This window comes from Wasmannia auropunctata, unplaced genomic scaffold (genome assembly GCF_000956235.1).
Source record: "Wasmannia auropunctata unplaced genomic scaffold, wasmannia.A_1.0 LD336074.1, whole genome shotgun sequence".
In the NCBI taxonomy this organism is placed as follows: domain Eukaryota; kingdom Metazoa; phylum Arthropoda; class Insecta; order Hymenoptera; family Formicidae; genus Wasmannia; species Wasmannia auropunctata.
Window position 1 is genome coordinate 3,121,820 of NW_012026816.1, and position 15,683 is coordinate 3,137,502.

Genomic DNA, 15,683 nt, shown 5'->3' on the forward strand with positions numbered 1-15,683 from the left:
GCCAATCTGAAGCTTGCATTTTGAAGTCAATGCTTCGGATTGGCTGTCGCAACAAGCTTGCGATCGGCTTGCAACTAATGTAGAACCGGCTTACTGTGCCCAAATTGCCTTGCGTTCCATCCATAGATTCTTAGATCCATGCATATAATGTCATAGACATATAAAGGCGGGAATTGCTGAAAAATGGCGGACCAATCAAAAGTGGCTGTTTCATGTCCAGACTTTTACTAGAGGATCCTCCTGTTGCCCTCTCTCCTCTCTACATGTTGCTTTCACGTTTTCAATGGTGGCGCGTAGTGTTTATCTTATAAGGCTGTGTGTGTGTTATTAGCAATCAGCTGATATTTTTTGTCGTGAAGAATTTGGCATTTTTCCTCGATGTTATGTGAATCAAATTTATATTTCTTGAAGAGTCTGAGTATTTTTATGATGGCGCAAAATCAATTGGGATTTAAAGGACGCAAGAATTTTTAGGTTTACCTGTCCTCTCACATTATTTATCGCAAAGTAATAATAGTAAGTAACAATGTCACACTATTCCTTGTATTAAAGAATCTACAATGTTGATTTTGTTATTAATTTGATATTATTAAGATAATAATTTATTAACATAATAAAATCTAAATTTGTAAAAAAAGTATATAAAACTTAATAGAAACTCCTGTTTGTTGCTATATTTTTTAATATCTAGAGAGAAGTGTTGTTTTAATATAATCTACATAATTTAAGGACAAGATGACGTCAATGTTTGACCAGTACGAGCAAGCTTCTCAACGTTCTAAGCAAATGCTAGCACCACCAATTCGTCCGGATATTGTATGCCTCATCAAACATCACAGTTACATAAGATAAAAGATACATAAACAGAATTGTTACAATTGTAATATCATTTTACAGAGCACAGCTGGTTTTATACAAATGAAGTTACAAGATGATGGACCGATATTCACAAAGCAGAAAGTTAACTTTCTGCCTTCGGACAAAATTCTTCATTTAGTTGTTAGCAGTAACACAATCGTGATAGCTATGGCTAACAACATTTTGTTACGCATTGACATGAAACAACCTGACAAAACTGAAGGTAGGCAGCTGCTTACATTATTTTATTAGTAATTTTAATATGTGAATAATAAAATTTTTTTTGCATTTGCATCATTTGATTTATAAATACAAAATTATTTTTTATCTCTAAATTATGTATATTAATAAATTACACAAATAAATTAATAATATTAATATAATAATATAATTTTCTAATAAAAAGGCTAATAATAACTACAAATTTTATATTACATTTTATGCCAAGATACACACACACACACACACACACACACACGCTCACGCACACACACACACAAAATTACATGCATTGTATATTTACTTGAAATTAATTCCTTATTAATAGAGCATTAAATTTTTATTTGCAGAAATCGACATGTCCAAGTATGCACTGAGCATGAAAATGTCTGGCTTGTTTTTGGATCCATTAGGTCATCACTTGCTGCTAACTCTGGTGTCGAGGCATGGGGACAATCCGCCTTCAGAATTATTCTACTTGCATAGGAAGACAACAAAGCTTAAACAGGCTGGCAAGTTTAAGGGTCACGAGATCACTGCAGTGGGTTGGAATTTTTCTAATACTTCGGAAACGAGCTCTGGTCCCATTCTACTGGGTACTTCCAAGGGCCTGATTTTTGAAACGGAGATCGGCTTGGATACTGACAAGATTTTTAACACGAGTCTGGAGCAATATTGGCGTCAGGTATTAATTGCTTATATGCTGATAGGGTTATCATTTCATTTATCTGCCTATAACACCCTTTCACCATTGCATTATTCATTTTTAACAAAGCTTCCGAATTATTTGCCTCTTTATGGTTCAAAAGAGGCGGGAGGAGTGGTAAGTTCATATATTCTTTTTATATATTTATATAATATATTTATATAATACATTGTTATATGAACATGATAAATCAAATTTCATATTATAAATAATTAGAAAATATTTTCTATTGGTATTATTTTTTATCTGACCATAAAAAAAGTAGTGAACGCTAAGAAAAGGCCATTTTTTTGTATCTTTATGAAAGATAAAAGCTAGTTAGAAATTTATACATCTTGATCCGATGATCTTATTATGATCGAAATAAGGACTAATTCCTTCTAATTATTGATATTTTTAATTATTATTTAGGTACGTTTAAATATTTCACCTGAAATGGTATAAATTGTTTTTAACGTTATAAATGTAATTTTAGGTATTTGACATAGGAAAGAACAGCAAGCCTCCAATTACTGGAATAGAATTCCACAAAATTCCTAATTCAGATAAATACGTAATCATCGTAACCACTCTTATGCGCATTTATCAATATATCGGTGCCATTGGTAATCCCGAAGAGAAGCCTCTTCTACAACAAGTGTTCTATAGATATCTAAATGCACAAGGTAAGAGAGAAATATAAAAAGTGTATGATTTTCGAATGTTGAATCAGCACACTATAATTCAATTAGAGGTGTGCGAATCAAGCATTTGCATTGAATCGAATTCCCAGAATCCCCAGAATCAAATCAGATTTACATTACATGTTAATTTAAACGTAATAAATATCAAAATTTATGAATTACGTTATTTTACGCAATGATTTAAACAAACTGAAGACCTGTTTTCAATTTACATCTCAGTACAAAGGATCATGATCTTATATGAACTAGAAAATATGTAATTAATAATATAATGTGTATACACGAATATAGTTAGAATGCTTTCGAATATTTTCTATATTAATTTACATTATATACATCAAAAATACATATTTATTAGATAAGAATAATCGATCGCGCGGGAGTTATAAATGAAGCAAATAAAATAGGCAATCGATTCGAAATCGAAACATTGTTGATTCGAAATTCTCGAACTATTCTCGAACTAATCTGTAAGATTTGAAAAACGAACTCGAACCGAATCTACTGTAATTTGATTCGAATTCAAACTGTTCATACAAATTTGACACACCTCTAAATTCAATATTCCTTAAATGTTCAGAACAACTTGCAATAATTATGTAAAGGCCAGTATATGTACATACAAGGTTACTTTATTATAATTAAAAACATCTAAATATAAAGTTATTGGTTAATTTCATTTATTTTCAGAACATTTGTTTAGAAACGCATAAAGAAAAAAGCAAAAAAAAGAATTGCTTGTTAGTGTTTTCTGAAAAAAAGTTAAAAGTATAACATTTAAATGTTATAACACATTTGAATAATTAAATACATTATATTTCAGAGACTTTTAACGAAGTAATAAATTCTTTGCCATATTCGAAGATGCAATTTTATTATCCATCCTTGGGTATCTTGCCGAAGTCATTTGGATGGTTGACGGAAGCTGGTATCCTATATGCTCAGGTACAATTATACATATACATATATATTATCGTATTTGTATCGTGTTTTTACGCTATTTTTAAAGACTTAAATGTTAATGTTATTTATAAATATCTAACCATATGTAAATCCTTAATTTTTTCTCTCTTCCTCTTTCTCCCTAATTAATTGCGTGCATTCGCTTTATCTTCAATCTGCACTACGACGATTACGTCTCACGTTATTATCACACGCTGGGTTGGCTGATCGCGGATGACGGAAGAGTCTACTAGCTGTTTTCTTTTCTGTATTCTCCGCCCCCCCTATCTTACTCCTAATTTCTATTTCCTTAATCCTCGTGCTGCTTCCCGCGCCTCTCCTTTTGACCTAGTGATCTCTTTTTGCCGAATCTCCACGTACCAACTGTCCTTGTATGTTGCCTCTTCTCTCTGGAACTCGTTGCCCGTGGACATCAGAGAATCTGACTATTTGCTCGTTCAAGCGCAGATTCTTCTGTCATCTGCTTCGCCGTGACAGTGTGTCTGCAATCGCATTCGCCCATACGACACAGATCATTGCAGCAACATTGCAATGTTTCAGCAATATTGTAGTAATATTGCAACGTTACAGCAATGTTGATGCAAGTTTCTGTGCTGTATAGGCGCTGGCGACTTTAATGTTTTTGCGTCCCCGCGGCAACGACATGACATTTTATTATATTAATTAATACTTCGTCGATATACTCTGCTTATTGTTTCTTTGACGCTCAACTATTTCAAATTTTGTTGTATGCTATTGTTTTCTGCTACGACGTCTTGTCTTTTATTTTTTTATGTATTTTATTTTGTTATTCTTATTTTTTCATTCATCATTTATATTTTTATTATTCTTATTATCTCTGTATCGCTATGTCTTGTCAGCTCTTAGCCTGCCTTTAATAAACGCTTTATCTGTCTATCTCTTCTCTCTTTTCTCTTCTTTTTGTTTCTATGTTTCATTTATCTTTATTTTTTTTATTCCCTTGCTGACGGAAATGGGAAAGTTTGCTCATTCTTTCATAAAGCTTGCGATTTTCTAATGTTTTGTTCTTTTTACGCATGATTGCTTAGAAATGTTCGCGATTTCTCCTGAAGTTTATATGGCTCACGTTGAGAACCATTGACCCGGATGAAGAGTACGTGATGATCGGTTTTAGGTGGACGCGAAGACGGACACGAACTACGTGCTGATCAATCAACGGATGTTGACATGCCCGGAAACGAGTCTCATGGGCAGTAACGTTCCACAAACCACTTCGACGCCGTTGTCCTTCGTGTTGACGGAATTCCATGCGCTGTTGTTATATCCAGATCACGTAAAGGGCATATCGCTTCTAAATCAGGAATTGATATTCGAAGACGTTTATAACGATGTATGTATACTCAGCTATTCTTTTATTATTATTTCGATGATCAGTTATAATTACAGTATATTGAGAATCGGAGAATTAAGAGAGAATGTGTAACGGTTATAATTAATATGAATACATTTAATAAAGTTTGATTTTGATGGAACTCATGTGATAGTTGAATTTTCTCGCGAAATGTCAAATATGTATCACGCAAGTGTGATTTAACGATGTTGTAGGCAGTCGGTAAATTAATCGGCATCACCAAGGATCCGGCAACGAGGTCGATTTGGGCTTACAGCGAGCGAGCTGTTTTCAAATACAAAGTAACGAAAGAAGATAGGAACGTTTGGCAGGTAAGAAGAATGAGAATGTAATTATTTTGAAGTGGCAATAATGATAATTTTTCCCTCAGGTATATGTCGATAAGGGTGAGTTTGAACTGGCTAAGCAATATTGTAAAGACAACCCGGCGCACATCGACCAAATACTCGTAAAACAGGCAGAAATGCTTTTCAAGAATAAAGAGTAAGTTGTATACATGTACTTGCAGATACATACAAATGTGTATGTATGTAGTATAAATGTATATATAATATTAGTATTTATAGTATTTATAGTATTATTCTTTTTTCGAAGGATTATATATTTTTATTTAAGGGGGTTTATTTTAGTCTAGAGGCCAAATTTTTATGCTATTTTTGCGAATTGTTTCAAAAGAAAGTATAAAGTTTTTAGGGACGGGATTTTTTCCTAAATATTTATACATATTTGAAGTATGTTTCAAATTTGTATTTAAAAATAACTATAAATAAGCGCTGTATCAGGAGATGCGGTAGCGGCTCCCGCCAAGTATATTTTTTCGCTACATGACGAGTTGTTTTTGTACTGACAGAGACAGTGTGTCCTTTACTGGACGGATAACGTTTCTATAGGAATAAATTATTATTTTTTTTAATTATATGGTACAATATATACTGAGGTCGTGAAAAAAAAACGATTGCCATAATTCCGGCTGTTCTGCTCATTTAAAACAAAACAAAAAAATCGAAGAAATTCTTAATTAGTATGAATTTGGCTAGCAGGTACCTACCAGAACGAAAAAGAAAATATTGAAAATTTAAACATTGACATAATTTTGAAAATTAAATTTTGATTTTTGCAATTTTTAAATTTTTGCAATTGTGAAAATTAAAAAAATATATTTTTTGACTTTATCATGGTAGGGGCTATAATCACGCATATCCTGAAGATGTGTGCACAAACCCGATTTGATTGGTCAATTGGTTTTCGAGATATGGCAACCAATTTTTTTATGACCTATGTATATATTGTATACAGCGCTTATTTATAGTTATTTTTAAATATAAATATTTTAAAACATACTTCAAATAGGTAAAAATATGTGGAAAAAAACCCCGTCCCAAAAAAACTTTAAACTTTTTTTTTTAAATTCTTTTTTTTAAATCGCAAAACTAGCATAAAAATTTTGGCCTCTGGACTAGAATACTTCCTTAATTTTCTCTCGTTGTTTGAATATTATTTTGCAGATACGAGAAGAGCGCTTTAATATACGCTGACACTCACTCGTCTTTCGAGGAGGTCTCATTGAAATTTTTGCAAGAGTGGCAAATTGAAGCTCTAAAAACATTCCTGCGCAAGGTAAACGATAAGTATAAGATTTATTTAGCGGTTCTGTGCTTTACAATGAATCACGAATATTAATTAACAAATATTAATTTAGATAAATTGCAAAAATAATTTCAAAATCCAATAATATTATGGAAAACATTATTTTGGTTACATGTACATATACATACATGAGAAGTTATTTACTGTGATTAATTCAATTTTTTTCTCTTATTTTTACATTTGTGTGAACATTTTAAATTTTTGAAATTTTTCAATGTTCTTGTTTTAATCTAAAATTGCAATTGATAATTATTTAGTTTAAAATGAATCTTATTGTCTCAAGAAACTTGATGGCTTGAAGACGCAAGACAAGACGCAGATAACGATGATTGTCATTTGGGTAACAGAGCTTTTTATGAATCAAATGGGAGCTCTGCGTAGCAGCAACACGTCTTACCTTCACGATTCGCAGTATACAGAATTGCAGAAGCAGTTTGACAGCTTTTTCACCATTCCCAAAGTCGAGGTATTTAGAAAAAGAATGGAATGAAAAGAAAGGATATTAGAGTTTTTTTTAATTAACAATATTACACGAATTTAAAATTCAAATAAAAAGAAAAAAAATTATAAATATAGATCGGAAGATGGGTATTTCGAAAGTTTTTTTAATTATATAATTCCTTAATTATAAATTAACAAAAAATAAATTTTTTAACATTTCTGATATTTTAAATTTACTATTTTGGACATTTTTGTTGTTTATAACTATATAAGTTAGCCCTTCAAATATTAATATTTAATTCATAATTACTTAAAGGACAAAACTACAATATTTAATAAATATTGTAGTTTTGTCCTTTTTTTAAATAACAAATCGATTTATTATAAATTTATTATAAATTAAAATTAAAAAATGCTAACTGGAGCTTTGGACGCAGGAATGTATCAGAAGAAATCGCAGCACAATATACGACTTGATGGCAAGTCACGGTGACAAAGATAATCTGATACGTCTGACAATAATGCACTGCAATTATGAAGAGGTGATTCGTCAACATCTGTATAAGAATAACTACTTGGAGGCGCTTGGGGTACTTAAGAGTCAAAACAATAAGGACCTCTTCTATCAGTTCGCCGGGATACTGTTGCAGGAGTTGCCGCGGCCCACGGTGGCTGTCTTGATTTCGCAAGGATCATCGCTGAAACCGGCAAAGCTTCTGCCAGCTTTAGTCTCGTGTAATAGTGATGAAAAGCATGTAAGAAAAAGAGGGAGAGCAAATTGTTACTCTTATCTTACAATTAGTAATAATTTATTAAGAATAACAATTAATTAAAATTTAAGAAGTAATATTTGAGAAAAAGAAATAGTATTTAGAGATTACTATTTCTTCTAACACATAAGCAGAGCTTCGTCGATAATTTCTCTTTTTTTTTTACAGGCAAAAGAAATTATTAAATACTTGGAATTCTGTGTATACAAGCAGGGTTCGCAGGAGCAAGCAATTCACAACTTTCTTTTGTCCTTGTACGCGCGCTACAAGCAGGACGAAGTAATGCGATACATAAGCTCTCAAGGTAAACATCTCGCATTTTTTTTAATGGAAAATTAATCAGGTTTGCCACAGAAAATGAATTTTGAAATTCCCTGACTTTTCCATGATTTCCAGACGACAGTGGAAAATCATCCATGATCATTATCAAATATATGTATAATTCTAAATTTTAATGTTTAGAAGACACATATTACAAGAAAAGTAACTTATATTATTAGAAGCAACATAAATTTAGAAGTTTAATAACATAATACAATCCCAAGTGCAAATTCAGGCCAACAAATTATTAACGCTTTGACATTGTTGCTTTGATGTTATGTATTAAACAGAAAAAATTCCTTTGATGTAACTGAATTTTCCGTTGCTTGGGGACCAGACAAAAACTCAGAGATGGTCATAGCAGAAAGATTCCTGTAGACACTTCTTTAATATCGCTAAATATTCAGAATATTTTCGATTGCGATAACAGAGAGAAGTCTAGAACAAAATCGTAATTTTCGAAAATTTTTTTGATTTTCGTACAAAATCATTTTATTTTGTTATTTTCTATTTAATTCGGAAAAAGGATTTTCAAATCAGAAAAAGCAATACCTACATACAAAAAATGTAACAATACCGAATTGTCGTTAAGAGTTACAGAATCGGAATGGATCCCTTTTAAGGAGCAAAGTTAAAAATTCCAGACTCTTTTATATTTTTCTCTGACTTTTCCCAGCTTTCCAGGTCTGTGGCAACCCTGTTAATTTACTCCAGTTATGATTTGGTTTATTGATTTGTTATAATTCTATCGTTTGAGATGATCTATTGCTATTTTCAGGTCAGGATATCAGCATGGTACATTACGACGTGCATTACGCACTGCGATTGTGTCAGGAGGTAGGCTTGACGGAAGCTTGTGTGCAACTGTCCGCTTTGCTCGGTCTATGGACCACCGCTGTGGATCTCGCGCTTACGATCAGTGTAGATCTTGCTAAGCAGATCGCCGCTATGCCGTCCGATCATGACGACGAGTTGAGAAAGAAACTATGGTTGAAGATAGGTAATTCAGAACAACTTTCTAATCAATAATATCCGATTAGAAAAGTCGGTTCTTATACAACAGAGAGATTTGTTGTACTTTAAAACCTGTGATTATTATAGTAAATCTGTTATAGATTATTTTAAAAAATATACTATTTTGCTATTGTATGTGCAGCGGAGCATGTAGTGCGAGAAAAAGATGACATACAGCAAGCAATGGAATTTTTGCAACACTGCGATTTAGTTAGGATAGAAGATATTCTGCCCTTTTTCTCCGATTTTGTCACAATCGATCATTTCAAGGAAGCTATTTGCAATTCCCTGCAGGTACAGATTAAAACTATTTCTAAATTTATAATCAGATTTCAAATGAAATTTTTTTCTAATTCTAATTCTAATTTTGTATTTTTTATTATACCTCTTTTTTGATAATTATTTTATAATTATATATCTACGAAAAGATCATTTAAAAGGTAAATTATTTATAAATATGACTTTTATTAAGTTTTCTCTTCTATATGTAACAGGAATACAATCAGCACATTCAAGATCTTAAGGAGGAGATGCAGGAAGCCACGAAAGCAGCAGAGCTAATACGAAAGGACATTCAAGCATTCAGAACCAGGTACTGATAAAATCATTTTCCCAATATTTTTAATATTGCACCTCTGCAACCTGCTACTACTAAGATTCGCTCTTTATCAGCTATACATTTAATTATATTTCAATGAGAAAATTAATATTTTGAGAAATCAATAAGTGAAGATTGATTGATTCTTTTCTCAGATAACAAATCGATATTTATTAAATAGAAAAATTTATGTGAGAATCGCCATACGATCGTGTTGACCAGCTCAACTATTATTTCTGTATATTTGTTAAAATTGTTATTGTAAGAGATTTTAGTTATTTATGAGAATTTGCGAGTAAACAGTTTGCTTGAGAGAATTTCTGAGTGCAGCAATAATTAAAGTAACGATTTGTTTTTGTCTAAATTTAACCTAATATAAAGATAAAATAAAAGTAAGATATGTTTTAAGTTTGTTCAAAATTCGTTAAATATAACGTATTATACATGTATGGAAAAATAGTTGCTTGTTACAATTATGAAATTATGTTGGGCATCACACATATCTCTATTTTTTAATTACAAAATTGTTTTTTTTTTTTTTTCAGATGCACCTTTGTGCATGCGCGAGACACGTGTAATACATGTGAGGTGCAACTGTTACTGAGACCCTTCTACGTATTTCCCTGCGGTCATAAGTTTCACAGTGATTGTTTAGTGGCAGCGTTAACGCCGATGCTATCCATGGATCAGAGGACGAAACTGGCAGATCTTCAGCGACAGCTCACGGCCATCTCAAACCGGCCCGAAGACACCACTTCGACAACCTCTGTGTCGTTGTCAACAAGGGACCAGATCAAGGCCGACATCGACGAGTTGGTCGCCTCGGAGTGCCTCTACTGTGGAGAACTTATGATAGAGTAGGTTTATAGCAGTTAAACAGTTAAAGAAAGTTTCAGTTGCAAAATTCTAAAAGTTAAAGATTACTTAAGGATGTATCATTCGCATAAAATATCTTCCTAAAAAAAAAGTGAAAAGGAGAAATTGGAAATGTGTTAAATTTATTCATATAAAAATGAATGAATTATACACATATGAAACAGTTGTGTGAATAACATATTCTTTTAATATTTTTAAAGTTTATTTACTTTATTTACTATTATTTTTTATTGTTATATTTTAAATAATGACAAAAATTTCAATTTTTTTTTAAAGTATTTTAAATATTCAAGATGATTTAATTACTTCCCATTTTAACCTTTAAAGTTTAAAGTTTTAAACCACTATATCACAGACCGCTATTGAAACGTTACTTGTCAACAATTTCCTTATTTGTCACTATTTAAATATATTTTATTTCTATTGTATACGAGATTTTTTTGTTAACATAGTTTTTCTTTTCCTCATTCACAAAGTATTCAGAAAACATACATTTTTATTGTATTAATTAACTTATAAAATTAGTGGGAGCATAATAGCGGTCTGTTAGACCGACATTGTGGTTAGTGATTTTTTTGGACGTGATGGTTTAAAGGTTAATTTACCTTTTTTTAGGTATTATACGAATAATATATTCTTAAAAAATCGAAATTAAAAAATTTTTTTTAGAATATCGAACAAACATTATACAAAATTCTATAATTTAAAAATAATAGACTAATAAATTGATTGACTTTTTTGCAGATCAATAGACAAGCCATTCATTGAGGAGGATGATTATGAGCGCGTGATGAAGGAATGGACATGATGAAATTTCCTTACTGAAAATGTGATAGAGCGCTTATTTTTTTCTTCTTTTTTTTAAGGAGAAATTAATTATACTCGATATTATACATACATACATACATACACACGATAATCATAGCTTGGTCATAAATTATATCTTAATATTGAGTTTTTGAAACTTAATATTTTCCAAAGTTTTATTTATTTTTGTATAACTTTGTTTCTCTATAGTTAATTTCTGAATAAATGAATTGAAATAATATACGATACATTAAACTTTAGCTTCAAATTTTTGGGTCGCATAATAGTGAAATTATTATGATCTAATTATTAGGATTACAATTTTTAGATTATATATATATATATATAATTTGTAATTATAAATTAAATCGTATTTATGTATATATCAATTATGTATAGATCAAATTTTCACTACTTTATAATCGAGCAAGCTTAATTTCCATAATACAAACCCAATCGTTATATTATAATAAATTCGATAACTTCAATTGACTTATTGTTAAAATCGAATAATTTATTCACATAAGAGAAGAAATAAATGTATACAATTTAAATTGAAATTTTATAATCAATGCTAGTGCTTTATAACATATAACAATATTTTAATAACAATTTCGAAATCTTTAAATTTTTTAAATCTTCGCAGAAATTATTACTTTACAATTTAAGTAATTATATCAATATTAATTTTTGTCAGCATTATGCTTTTATATAAATGAATGCATGAATTATTGCATGGTTTAAATTATCAATCTTTTATAATAATGGCAAAATGTTAATAAATTGTGGGATTACTATTGTGGATCAGAAAAGTATTTTATCATTAAAAAAAAAATAAATCAAATACCATAAATTAATTTTTTAATTAATGCTAATACAATTCGTGATAATATCTCATTCACATGTTTAATTTTTTGTTTTATAATGATTGAGATTTATAAAGAATGTTCTTATATTTGAAATATGCAATCGATATATAAATCTTTTTATGTGGAAGCATGCAGATTGGATTTGATAAAACCAGCCTTGACCAATTAAGAAATTTCTATCTCTGCTTTTTTGTTTCTCTTGCTGACAGACTTATTGCCATAAATATAATAGCGCAAAGGCTTGTTGGCCCATTCTGGACCGCAGCTATCGATTCCAATCCTGGCAGACTTAACGATCTTGATATCTCCCGTTGCACCATCGTCCTCGATCCATAGACCCTTCCACATACAGAGAGAGTATCTGCTGTGCTGCTTGTTAAGCTGATACGCTATGCAGAGCTTCGAAGGTCCGTTACATAGCTCATGATGTTTTAGATTGCCTTTTCTCATCTTCGAGGTATTACGCTGATCAACCATGCATTCTACACCTTCTAAGGGATCGACGGCTCGCACCAACACCGCGCATCCATCACCTAAGACCTTATCAATAGTGAGGTAAAGATCTTTCGAAGCTACAGATGTAAAAAATCTATTCTTTTAAATTTCTATTTAATATCAAGGATATCGATACTTCTATAAAACTTTATAAAATATGCTTTTTTTCGCATAGAGAGGCATCAACGATTAACGGATTTAATGAAAAAAATTCTAACTTAAACTATAAAATTAATTAGACCTTAAGCTTTTCTGATCTTCTGAATTCTGACCTTAAACTTTTACATTTTGAAATCTGCTGAAGCGCGCACACTGCGGGATTAAAAATGTATAATTGTAGATTAGCGATGCAAAATAATTAATACAAGGAAAAACTCATAATTGTTAATTTAATTAAATATTTTTTAAATTCTTTAATAATTGACAACTCTATCTATTCTTAAGTATATATTTTTGTAGACGAGCAAACTTATCGTTCGGACTTAGGAGTTCCGTACTTTTATATTTAATATTATAAAGTCTAACTTATTGCAATGTAAGCGTTTTTCTCGCATTCAGAATTTTTTTCGCCGACGCTGGCGCTTCCCAGCACGTAATATCGCGTCTTTGTAGCGTGATTATCGTCTGATTTAGAGCTTTCAGATGGTACAGCTACTATAGTAGGAGACCTTACAAAGGGTTGACTCTCAAGCCACAAATTATTACACGCATAAGCAAGCTTCCGGTCGAAAGCATCTTGGTCGATCACAAACGCATCGCAAATCTTGAACGGATTATTGCAAAGCTCATATTGCTTTAAGTGCGTCGCACGTTTCGCGATTTGTTTTTCTCTTCCGTTATCCTTTCGCTGCATATTTCTTAGCAATTCCATATATTCGAAGCCCATCAATGGTTCCACTGCTTTGATTAATACATGCGCATTTCCCTCTAAACGTTATTTAGTATTGTAATACTAAATAATACTAAATGGTAATACTACTAATGTAATACATCAATGGGCGATTTTCTTTTCAAACAAAAATATAATTTGAAATTATGAAAATGCGATTTTCTCTTCCTAAACAAACTTGTTATTTTCTTTTTGTACTTTTTTTTTTATTATTAGGGAATAATCTCGTCTTTTGCTTTCGTCTTATTTTTAGGATTTTTATTATTTCCAATGATTTCACGCAAATGGAAGTAAAGCATATTTTAATTCTTCATACATAGAAGTAATCGAAAGAAATCGTTTTTATTTGTACTCACCTTGGCTAGAGATGTTGAAGCAATGGTACATCCCGTATGTCATATAAACATAAATGGTCCCTGGCGGCATGTACATCGGTAAGTTGCGAGACGTAACTTTATTCTGGTAAGAGTGCGATGCTTTGTCAATCGCTCCCAAATATCCCTCAGTCTCTACGATTCTACCTTTGAGGACAGTTCCGTTCTCGAGATACCTTACAAGTATTTTTCCTGTAGGAAATACGCAAAACAGAATATCTATTGCAGTTATATCTATAATTAACGAATAGAATTTATACAGATAGTATAATGAAAAAGAAGACACAGGATATCTTTTAAGTAATAGTCGCATTATTTTTCAAATTAAAATAAATTAATTAATACAACGCGTAATATTATATGAGAAAAATTAAATTCTACGAACCTAACAGCCGTTGCGCCAGCTCTTCGCAGGGAATGTCAAAGAATTCATACTGCAATCGGCTGGAGGACAATTCCTTCTCCCAGGGTGTTACAGGAGGATCTTCTAATTGTTTTAATTCTGCCTTCATTAGCTGCAAGTCCACGACTGCTCTCAGCTTTCCTTTGCCAGGACTCGCGTTTGGTTTCAACTCTTCCACTTCCTTTTTTTCTATATAAATATTATAAAATGTATTTTAAAAAATAAGAGTTTTAAGAGTAATTAAATGATCAATCTTATAACTAACTTTCGACATGAGTTTCCATTTTGAGCTCTTTCTGAGAACTCTTGAATCTTTTAGAAGATGCAATAATTTGAACACCTGCTGTGTTGCATACATTTTTAGTATTTTGATTTCGTAAGGATTTGAGATTCAGTTTTGGTCTTTCTGATATTACCTAACAGAAAGTAATAATGCTGAAGCAAAAGCCATACGACATTGCCATTAGATAAAGTCATAATTTGAAAGAAACTGCATTAAAAAAAAAAATAAAATCGTATAATTATTCAGTTTAATTTAACTACCTTAATCATAAATTTTAATGATTAATATCTCAATTCCCGGGACACAGAAAGCTTTTTTCTGCCAGATTCTTTCATTTCATGCGTCAAATAAACTTTATCGGAGGTTACTGGAGGTGAGTAGCTATAAACTGAATAATTATCGCATTTATTTGGTGATTATTATAAAATCATAAAATGTAAACAAACCGGCATGGTTTGGGTCTTGGTTACCATATCTTCGTCATTGACATCATCCTCATCCTTCCCGATTTTCTTTTCCTGAATCACAGCTGTTCTCGTTCGTCTTGATTTGCCTTCTGCCATGAATCCAATTTTCCCGTAATTTCCAATGGCTCGGAAATGAATTATTTCTACGCGAGACAGTACAAAACGTCGAACTACGCACAAATATTAAAAGGATAATTGTAAATTAACCGGTGTTATATCCCATTTATTTCTCAATTTTTTGTACTTTCATTCATTTAATTTTCAATTATTAAATTGAAAACTAAAGACGTTGATACAGTTGAAAAAAAAACATAGGCGAAAAATAAGAATTACTTTTAAATATTTTTAGCATCAACATAATCCGCGTTTCACAGTTTCGCAAAACTAATATAATCCGGCAGCCCGTAGCAATTATATATTTATATCTGCAATCTTTATATATTGTACCATTTTTAAAAATCTGTAATCGTGTAATTTAATCTTATAAATATTTTTCTACGCGAAATTTCGTATTTGTATACTAACGAATCCTTTTTTTCTTATAGCACCTGTCAAATGTACTTCACGTCTCACGAGGCAATGCGACCAATATCTTGTACTTCTTCTTTTCTATTGGCACCTGCTCCCA

The 15,683-nt window shown here is 31.3% G+C and overlaps 2 protein-coding genes across 14 annotated transcripts; one reads left to right on the forward strand and one right to left on the reverse strand.

The window, feature by feature from the left end:
• The first annotated feature begins 265 nt into the window (after positions 1-265).
• LOC105449695 (vacuolar protein sorting-associated protein 18 homolog) lies at positions 266-11,384 on the forward strand. Of its 2 annotated transcripts, XM_011689059.1 has the most exons (19): positions 266-516; positions 730-816; positions 898-1,081; positions 1,428-1,762; positions 1,853-1,900; positions 2,259-2,448; positions 3,290-3,411; positions 4,565-4,780; positions 4,996-5,112; positions 5,172-5,284; positions 6,307-6,418; positions 6,732-6,914; positions 7,327-7,644; positions 7,828-7,963; positions 8,759-8,980; positions 9,137-9,288; positions 9,489-9,586; positions 10,138-10,449; positions 11,213-11,384. In XM_011689059.1, the coding sequence occupies exons 2-19, from the start codon at positions 736-738 to the stop codon at positions 11,274-11,276; spliced, it is 3,003 nt and encodes a 1,000-aa protein (XP_011687361.1). In that variant the 5' UTR covers positions 266-516; positions 730-735; the 3' UTR covers positions 11,277-11,384. The 2 variants fall into 2 exon arrangements, with proteins under 2 accessions (XP_011687361.1, XP_011687362.1); XM_011689060.1 differs by lacking the exon at positions 1,853-1,900.
• Positions 11,385-12,119: 735 nt separating this feature from the next.
• LOC105449694 (DNA-3-methyladenine glycosylase-like) lies at positions 12,120-15,683 on the reverse strand. 12 transcript variants are annotated; one of them, XM_011689047.1, is made up of 7 exons: positions 15,604-15,677; positions 15,389-15,515; positions 15,035-15,225; positions 14,571-14,721; positions 14,288-14,494; positions 13,885-14,094; positions 12,723-13,566 (listed from the first exon to the last, which is right to left on the reverse strand). In XM_011689047.1, the coding sequence occupies exons 2-7, from the start codon at positions 15,411-15,413 to the stop codon at positions 13,160-13,162; spliced, it is 1,191 nt and encodes a 396-aa protein (XP_011687349.1). In that variant the 5' UTR covers positions 15,414-15,515; positions 15,604-15,677; the 3' UTR covers positions 12,723-13,159. The 12 variants fall into 12 exon arrangements, with proteins under 12 accessions (XP_011687355.1, XP_011687352.1, XP_011687351.1 ...); XM_011689048.1 differs by having other exon boundaries at positions 15,389-15,487; positions 15,581-15,677; XM_011689053.1 differs by lacking the exons at positions 12,723-13,566; positions 15,604-15,677 and adding an exon at positions 12,120-12,677 and having other exon boundaries at positions 15,389-15,573.